This window comes from Agelaius phoeniceus, chromosome 1 (genome assembly GCF_051311805.1).
Source record: "Agelaius phoeniceus isolate bAgePho1 chromosome 1, bAgePho1.hap1, whole genome shotgun sequence".
NCBI classification, from domain to species: Eukaryota; Metazoa; Chordata; class Aves; order Passeriformes; family Icteridae; genus Agelaius; species Agelaius phoeniceus.
In genome coordinates this window covers 54823479-54833205 of record NC_135265.1, presented here as the reverse complement: position 1 = coordinate 54833205, position 9727 = coordinate 54823479, and the positions used below count along the sequence as shown (strand labels likewise).

Below are 9727 nucleotides of genomic sequence, written 5' to 3'. Positions count from 1 at the left end.
TTAACTTGACTTTAAGAACATTATATTTATAGTTCTGAACACGTGTTCATGCATTTTACAGCTCTCCAACAATGACATATTTAAATTTTACTGTAATTACAGAATTTCTCCCAGAAGCCAGAAAGGTGAATAATTTTAAAGTTTTTGGTGCTGATTCTTGACCAAATGACTGTAGCTTTTAGCAGTATGATGTACTTAAAATTGTTGAGTCATATCCTGAAGTGCACTGAAGCAGCAATTTAACAGACGACATAGTGGAAGGTCTGCACGGATTAAACAGTGTTTCATAATTATTTTCTGTTCTCTTTCTGGAAGATTTACCTTCACCGATGTCTGACACCTGGTTCCAGTTGATGCCTGGGTCTACTGCAATGCCAAAGTGGAAAAATCCATCCTTGCAATGTGCAAGGGCAGCTCATACTGGCTACTCTGTAAGAAGTCCCACCTCTAACAGTCTCTTCTCTCAGGAATCCCTTACCTTTCCTTTCTCCTTTCCAAACCCAGACTCTCATCACATCTAACTGAGAACACATCATGGATTTACTCTCTTAAATAAAATCATATTCGTTTCTCCAAGATCACCAAATATTGCAAAAACTAAATTGCATTTCAATTACATGGGAAACGGCAAAGAAACAGGGCACTTGATTAAGCACACTGCAACTTTTTTTTTCCTGTGAGCTTAACAGCACCCGACAAGGTTAAAAAAACAAAAAAGGAAAGAAAAATTTACACTTCAGTTTTCACAATGATGTTGATTAACTTATGTATAAATTCTATAACTTGTCAAGTCATCTCAGTTTAGCTGGTACCTATTAAAGACAACAATACTGATAGCTGCCATTTAAGGAACCAGTTTTTGATTCTGGGATGAAGATTTAACCATTCTTGATATCCAGCAGGCTTTATGTTCTCAGTTCTTGAGGCAGCCTTTTTGGATGTAATACTAAAATAATAGGGTGAACCAGGGGAACACACAAGTGACATACTTTAGACTGTGGTCCTAAGAGTACAAGAGAGTCACAACATTTGAACATATTAAGCTCCCCTTACAGTCTGAAGTTGTTCCTGAAGGCAGTATTAACCTAACACATCTTATGCTGAAACAGATAAAGAGTACAGAGGACTATTCTACCTCAGCAAAAGACAAGTTACTAAGAACAGTTTAATGGGATTTCCTGTGCTTTTCTACTTAATCCTGCCTCAGGACTACAAAAATAAGTTTTGAGTACATAAGAAGCTTAAAAGAACACATGTATTTTGAAAACTAAACTAATGGTTTTATTTAACAAAGTTTTTACACTCTACCTTGGTTTAAAAGCCAAGATCAACAAACAAATAGTGTTAAGTTCAACAACAAATTTATCTAAATACTGCAGCTGTAACATGGCAAGTTAAGAACATGCCTGCAGCTGGAACTATGTCTTTTTTATTCTAGATTATGATATTCACTCCTGAATTTAAGCATGGATCTTCCATGTAAAGACAAGCTCTAAAAAACCCAAAGCATTGCTTTCCTCTTCAGTATAAAAATATAGCATGTACACACACAAATCAATTCTCCTGGCAATGATGCCTGCTCTAAGTAAAAATAAAAAATAATTGAAAAATATAAAATGGATTAAAAAAAGATGCAATGCACGTACTAATGTCAACTGTGTAACAAAAACTGTCACTCATTCTGTACTATTCTAGCAGGTGGATCCAGAAAGAAAATTTGCATTTACTTAAGCTTGATGTTTTATGCGTTCTTTAGACTTAAACTGTCAATGAGCAGACTTGTTACTATAATCCAGAAATTTCTAATACTGATCTAAATATATATATTTTTAAACACAAAAGCAAATAATTCCAGAATTAAGTTTGTGACTTGAGTTTGTTCAACAAATTAAACTTTCCAAAACCAATACATTTGTTTCCTGAGATGGCTATAAGTCATGTTTCAATTTCACATTACACTGCAATTAACAAAAATTATTATGCACAAAACCAGATGTTAACTACAGCATACAAGCACACTTACAGAAGTCACCTAATTTCAGTGTTGTGAATTACTGTGTTAATGTGTTCACCTTAACAAAGCTCCTAAAATATTCTTTATACATTACAAAACAAAGGTTTACAAAACTTTATTTTATTTCCAAGTTATTTCAATCTAAAAATGTTGAAACATAAAAAATACCACTTCCTAAAAGACTTTACAATAGAAGGCTAACAGTCTGGCATGGGAGAGGTAAGTATATGGAAACTTGCTTTAACAGTCACAAATCAGTCGCTGGTGATTAAAGAACACTGTTCTTCAGAGCTGGTAGGCACTTCCACATAGCCAGAAATGTAAGTTTTCCTACCACTCCTTTTGCCTCCCATACATAAAAATATCCAATGCAATAAAAAAGGTAGGATAAAAGGGTGGACATGTGATGAAATAAAAGTATTATCTAAGGTCTTGATTATTGTTCATCTTGTGTAAGTGTAAAGATTCTTTCCCAAAGTTTTCCTGACAAGATGGAATTATTTGGCCTTTAAAAGTGTTAGCTGAAATACCTCCCTTTTTTACCAGTACATGTTGTTTGCTCACTGCTGTATTGCTGGTTTATGTCTGTAACAGACACTGGCTCTAGGCCAGCCCATGGGTCCTCAAGCATTGAAGGTCTGTAATAGTTTTCCACATCATTAGAGACTCTTTTCTCTCTGCCATGCGCTGTACCAAATGGAGTAGATGTCCTGGGTGATCCCTTTGGAAGAAAATCATCAGGTAAAGAAACATTTAATAGTCTAATTCAAACTAAGAAAAAAAATGTAAAAAAAATGTAAAATGTTTCCTTCTACTGCAGTAGAACTCTGAAGCTGATTATTAATTTTAATTACTACATCTTGCATCTTCCTCGGGAAATATTAACTTTAATGTATTTTACTTTTAAGTGATGATTTACCAGGATAAGAAAAAAGCACTACCCACAATCTTCTTCCAAATACTTGTTTACATCAATCTGGCATATAGCTGCAGAAAAGCAGCTCATGCTATTTTTCATAATCTGTCAACATGTCTAAAAAAAACTGAACAACAAAACAGGGAGTTAGAGGCTGACGAAGAGCTGACAATATTAAAAAGAGCAGAAGTCAAATATTAAGTACTTACAAATTGAACACAGCATTCTATAATGCAAATAGCTACAAAGATTTCATTGGGGGAAAAAAAAATCTTCTTTTAGCCAAACCAGTATTCTGTGAAATTTGAAAACCCATGACTTTATTTTATATACAATCTCAGTGGTAATCAGTGACTTATTGGGTATTGGCTTTTGCAGGGAGCTTTTCATATTTGATTTTTTTTTTAGATCAAGGATCACAACAATTGCTTCTGTAAAGCTGCTACAAGTCTGCAGCTTAAAGAGTGCTGACATAAAGGAGCTCTATAATCTTTTTCACCTGTTAGCATCATCTATTGTTCTCCAGATTCACTCCTCTAAAAGGTGAAGTTCTATCTAAATCTGTATTTATTTAAATTGTTTTAACCAAAGTTAAGCAACCCATACTACCCAGATACACAGTAATCTTCAGGCATGCCCATTGCTTTCTGTATGGTCAGAGCAACAGGATGCCTTGAGTCTGGTTATCAGATTTTGTAAAACAGGGTAAAAGCACTTGATTAATGGCTGCTTTCCCCCACAACCCGGCCACCTCTGAATTTTTGGATCAGCAGTGATGGTATTTGAATTTGACTTATAAGCCCTAACATCTATGTAAATAGATCATGTAAAACAATTTTTGAGGAGAACTGAGATATGGTGCCATAAAGTGAAAGACCCAGTGTTTAGCCAGAAGAATAGATTTCACTCAAACAGCTTGAACCTATTTCTGCTAACGTGCTGTGGCAGGAATGTGTCAATGTGTTTCCAGCGAGAACTTTTCAGGAGCTCCTGAAGTTTGATGATAATGGACACATGATCAAATGTGGGAACATCCGTGTCTTATTTATAGAGCACATGTTTCTGATGATTCTTTGCAGCTAGGTTATGTAGCTAAGAGGATGATCTCAACACACAAGAATTTCTAAAAGGTGGCGAATTACAATATTGTATCAAACCCCATGAGGGTCAGCGAATCACCTCAGAATACATCTAAAAACTCTCTAAGGGGCATGGAGTTTCCTAGAATAAGCTGACATGCTCTAGCAAGAGACATTTATGTTAAGTACTCACATTTAGTAGCGAAAAAGCAGTACCCAGTGCATGCTGTCCTAAATAAACACAAAACTCCACCATCCCTAAATTACCACATTTAATGAAGACCTTTTGACATTGTAAAACAGATTGAATGTGGAGCTCATTTATTGCCATGTTTAATCTGCAGAAGGCAAAAGAAACATGAGCTGATATAATGATCTGCAGTATTCAGGGAAGGAGCAAAATAATTCAATGGTAAGGCTCATTCATATGGATTTATTTAATAATCTTTAATTTCACTACAGTATGATGCAGGTCATCTGTAACACTGACATTACACTAATTTTAGCATTTTTGAAATATAGGAAATTTATTATTCTGTAATACAAGATTGACAGCCTACAGTACATGTAAGCATGTAGATTAAGTTTAGAATACTAGTCATCACATGCTTTTTCCCCTCTAAATTATTTTTAGGGAAGAAAACCAAAATGTGATTATTTATGTTACAGACGAATGGAAAAGGAAATCAGCTCTACCTGTACAAGTGAAACCATTCAGTGCAAGAGGCACTATCTGGTACCAAAGATAGCTTAAAAAAACTTTCTATTAGTTGTCACTTATGCCAACAGCATTTTCTCAATGAACTTTCCTTAAAAAAAGTGAATCTATTCTCAGTACTTTTTCTCTAGATAACAAATCTCTCTTTGAAGCAGAAAACAACAGCTTTAATTGCTATTCATTAAAGGGTTACTGAGTGGAGTAATATTGCCTTGAAATTGGGGACAGTCACTCCCTTTATCAGCTTGCTTTGCCTGATGTAATTACAGCCACTGGCATATGCAGAGACCACAAAAACCACAACTGTATCATTTCAAAAGGGTGGTGTTTCTTTTACTTTCTGTAACAATTTTTGATCCATACCATTCCATAGCTGCTGCTAGCAGCTAGTTCAATAGTTCCTGCTGAGTGTAAGGAATAAAACATTACCTCTAAGTGAATTCTAAGTGGAGATGAGAAGTCACAGAATGGTTTGGGTTGGAAGGGACCTCAAGATCATCTAGTCTCAACTTTGCTCCCGAGGGCACAGACACCCCCCACTAGTCTGGGCTCCTGAAAGCCCCATCCAGCCTGGGCTTGAACAATGCCTGGGATGGTGCATCCACAACTTCTCTGGGCAACCTGTTCCAGTGCCTCACCACCCTCATAGTAAAGAGCTTCTCCCTAATCTCCAATGTAAACTTACTCTCTTACAGATTAAAGGCATTCTCCCTTGTCCTGTCACTACAGGCCCTTGTTGCAGAAACATGTTTTCATAAAATATAAAGCACCTCTGTGGAAAAACCAGAAAGTGCTGTATACTACTGGCCACATAAAGGCTGAGTAAGCCATTTCAGAAAAAAACAAGCTCAGTATGTTTTCCTTCAAGTTTTCTGTTTGTTTCAAAGAATGAAAATCTTCCAGCACAAAATGAGTACAGAATGCTAATGGCATGACACTAATAGAACACTAAGGTAAACATAAACTCTCTTTTGGATTTTCCAATGCAATTTTAAAGGGCCACTTAAGACTTTAATCTCAAAAGTGACTGTAGCATCATAAATGTCAAAGGTATTGGAGTTCACTTAACAGGATCTACAGAGGAGAGGGGACAATGCACATGCCTCACAAGAAACCTGATGCTCAGAAAATGCAAAAGGGCTTTCCATCTGAATCTATTTATGGCCTCATAGGCAGAGATCCTTATCCACACCTAAGCAGATGGGGACTCATGGTTTATGAGACTAATTCCCTCTGTGATTGCCTCTACTGCCCTCCCAGGCAGAACAGCTCGTGTACACGCAAAGTGCAGACTCACACATTTCTTCAGTCCTGGGCAAAGCTACAGACATTCAATATCCTCTGAGTCTCTGAAGGAGCTGCCATCAGGCCAGTGCTCCTAAACTACACACAAGGTCTAAAGAAGGAAAGGGGAGAGAATGTTGTGACAGTCTGAGACTGGATTCAAACTTGTACCTTCTTTATGTCATGTTTCTTACCTCAGAATGTAACCAGATTTTATGTCAGATTTCTTACATCAAGAATGGAGCCTATGGGAAGGTTCCCATCCTCAGGTGCTGACATGAAACTGACTAAAACGAAAGACAAAAGGATTCCTGCATATTCTTCTGCTCAATTAATTTTAAGGCACAGTCCGTTGACAGGGAAGTGAGTTTCTCGTGAAGTTCCAGCCAAACCAATCAGTGGTCAGGTTTGAATATTGACACCTGGTGTAACCACTGAAGACATGGATACACCTCTGGGATCACAGGGAGTTAAAAGCAGAGAACTCCCAGAGGACTTTCTCTTTCCTTCTGGTCAGTGCAGAGTTTGGACCTCCCCTGCCCGGCCACAGGCTGGGTAGGGGAGGGGAAGCCATGTGGCCTAGGCTGAGGTAGGCCGGGTGCCCGGACAGAGAAGGGGGAGGAAGGGAAAGGAACCAGGCCGGCCCCTGGGCCCCTGCAGGACACGACGGAGGGGTGGAGAAACAGTGGGATGTCCCAGGCAGCCCCCTCCCCAGAGAGAGAGAGAGGGAGAGAGAGAGAGAGAGCTGGCAGCACGGAGGCAGAGGAGGAAGAGAAGGGGGGAGGTGCGAGTTCAGCTGTCCCGAGGGCAGCAGAGCCCGAGATTTCAACCCTTTCTTAGACAAAGAAAACCTTGTGAAACACTAGTTCTCCTTGATCTCAAAGAGAAGAGAGACAGCCTGGGACCTGAGATGTCAGAAGAATATAGGAAAGAATCTTAGGTGGGAAGAGATGATGGAGTGGCCTTTGGCTGGACTTTTGTTGTATAGCCATGGACAGAATCATTTTTCATGTGACACAGAGACTGCATTTAGGGGGATGGAATGGTTTGAGCAAGAGAGTGACCTGCTGTAGTGATTGCCAGTGCAGGAGTGAGAGTGACCTGCTGCAGTGGTGCCATGTGCAGGAGTGAAGTGAACAAAGATGAGGAGGGTGTGGGGGTGCCTTCCACCTTCAGGGAAGAAGATCTCTGTTCTGAAGACCCTTGGCTGCAGGGGAGGTGAAAATGGGGGAGACTGTCGTCCCAAAATGAGAAACAGTTGTTTTTTTGGTACTTGGCAAAGCATCCCTAAAAGGAACCCTATAAGCAGTTTTGGTCCATATGCAGTGGTGAGAGCACTGTACATAGAAGGAGGATGTCAGGATGGCAGATCTTCTCCAGGTGGTGCCATGTGTGACATGGAAACACAAAAGGTTTCAATTGTATTTCCTGTGGTAGACTATGGTACAAGAGAGACTCCTCTCTCCCTTGATGAACTGAGAATTGATTATCTGAGAGGTGGTAACTTGACTGAGAATCCAAGGTTTTGTCTCATTGTGCTTTGGTGGAAATTTGGTGGGGGGAGGTGGAATCAATGTTTTCATTCTGAATTTTGTGTATTCCTTTTATTATTGTGTAGGTTAATAAAGTTTTTTTTTCTTTATTTCTAGGCTTGAGCCTGCTCTGCTTGGTTTCTGGTCACATCTCACAGTAACCATTTGAGAGAATACATATTCATGGGTGCACTGGCACTGTGCCAGTGCCAAGCCATGACAGGCAGGCTTTGAAAAAACCACTTAATTGAACAGCCAAAGAATGATCTTTTAAAAGGAAATTAGACATCAATGACATAAATTGTCCCTCCATAATCTGCAGCAGAAATGCCATACGCTTGGCTTTTTCAAAAGGCACTGAGGTTATGCAATCTGTTAGCTTCCACACCAGGAAAGTCTCTGTTGTGCTGAAGACAATGTATAAATTTTCTAATGATCCCCTTTCATCAGCTATGAGATTTATGAGTTAACTGCATCATAAGAAAATAACAAAATACTAGTCTTCAGTGGACACGTTACAATGCAGTGCAGGCACATTAAGATTTTACTAATCTCTATTAAGATGTGACTTCATTATCATATTTAATCCTTCAAGTATCAATAAGAGCACAAAAAAAAATTATCATTGTACTGCTCATATCACTTGTTACACTTTTAAGGCTTCTCTAATATTGCATAAAGCCAGTTATATACATAAAGCTGTTCTCCTGAGAACTGCCATCCCTGCCCTGTGTGCATTGCCAGTCACATATGACAACTAACACCGCTGGAAAAAAGCTTAACTCATAGAACCTACTGTTGCTGGCTTTCAGGAAGCTTTCAATGCAAAGCAAAGACTTTAAAATGAGAGTCTATTACCACAACAGATGCTTCTGCTTAAAGGAGCCTCAGCTTAATTCTTTTTAATGGAGCACTCCTTTTCTCTGTCCGTGTGCCTGGAAACTCCGTGTGGATAGGGTGTGGATAGGGCAGCTCCCACGATGGACGACAACCCGGGAAAAGTAAACGCACACCACCCTTCACCACTGCATTAAAGAAAACCGATCAGAGGGAGGCAGGAAGGTGATTGCTGTCGTTTTGGCCGGTGCTTAATTCTCTACCTTCATATGCCAGAATATGAAAAAGAAAGCTGCGCCAGCCTAGGGCCCTCTTCCCTTTCCTCATCTCACAGCTACCGGTGCTCTGTCCGTCCTCTCTACTGCGGGGGAATGGGCGGGGGAAAAGCTGATGTTGCCCAGTGAGGTTCAAGCCTCGCTCTTCCCTGAAAATCCTGTTGGCGGGTGGATGCTGCGCTGACACAAGGCCCCGGTGTGCCTTCCCCCAGCCGGCTACGGGCCTCGCTTAGAAGCAGCTCCCACCCTCTCTCTCCCCCTCCCTCTTTCCTTCCTCCCCGTGTCCCTCTTCGCCTTGCCCCATACCTGGAAGTGCCTCTGGAAGCCGCCGGGCGAGCGCTTGTGCTGCGGCGGCGGGTGCAGAGGCGCCCCGGCCGGGGACGAGCCGCCGTACGGAGCCGGGTACCGGGGACTGACGCTCTGCGGCCTGCGCGGGGTCTGCGCCCCCGGCGAGGGGCTCCCGAAGCGCCCGTGGAACCCGGGGCCGCGGGGCGAGAGGCCGCTGCCGTACGGCCCGGGCCGGTGGCCGTAGGGCGGCGTGTGGTGGGGGCTCCCGTAGCCCCGCGGAGAGGGCGGCAAGGGTCCTCCGCCGGAGGGAGGGCTCCGGAAGCCGCCGCCCGCATAGGGAGGTGTCGGTGCGCGGAATCCCGGCCGGTACATGGCCGGGACAGGCCGAGAATGGCGGCCGCGGGAGCGGAACCTGTGCAATGGCGGCGGCGCCGCGTCCGCTCGTTTCTCTTCCCCCGCCTCTTCCCCGCCGGGCGGACGGGCGGCAGGTTCCGGGCTCCAAACGTTCCGCGGCGGGAGGGCGAGGCGCCGTCCATCCCATCCCGCCTGGAAGCGGGAGGCGGGAGAGAGGGCCCAGCAGCCTCACACAGCGACCCGGCAAGCCGAGCCCGAGGGGTTCTGAGCTCCTTCAGCTGAAGAGGAGTAATCTGGAGTAGGAGTCTCAGAAGATGCCTGGTAACTCACAGGATGGGGCTTACGGCGTCCGTGGGCTCAGCGTGGCTGTCAGCGAATGCCCGCGGTTCTACAGCTGCTAAAAACGACGAAATGAACTCCTGTAAAGCAA

At 42.3% G+C, this 9727-nt stretch overlaps 1 protein-coding gene across 1 annotated transcript; it reads right to left on the bottom strand.

The window, feature by feature from the left end:
* Positions 1-9727, bottom strand: MPLKIP (M-phase specific PLK1 interacting protein). The gene is made up of 2 exons (XM_077179199.1): positions 8962-9727; positions 1-2735 (listed from the first exon to the last, which is right to left on the bottom strand). Exons 1-2 carry the CDS (start codon positions 9313-9315, stop codon positions 2532-2534), a joined length of 558 nt encoding a protein of 185 aa, XP_077035314.1. The 5' UTR covers positions 9316-9727; the 3' UTR covers positions 1-2531.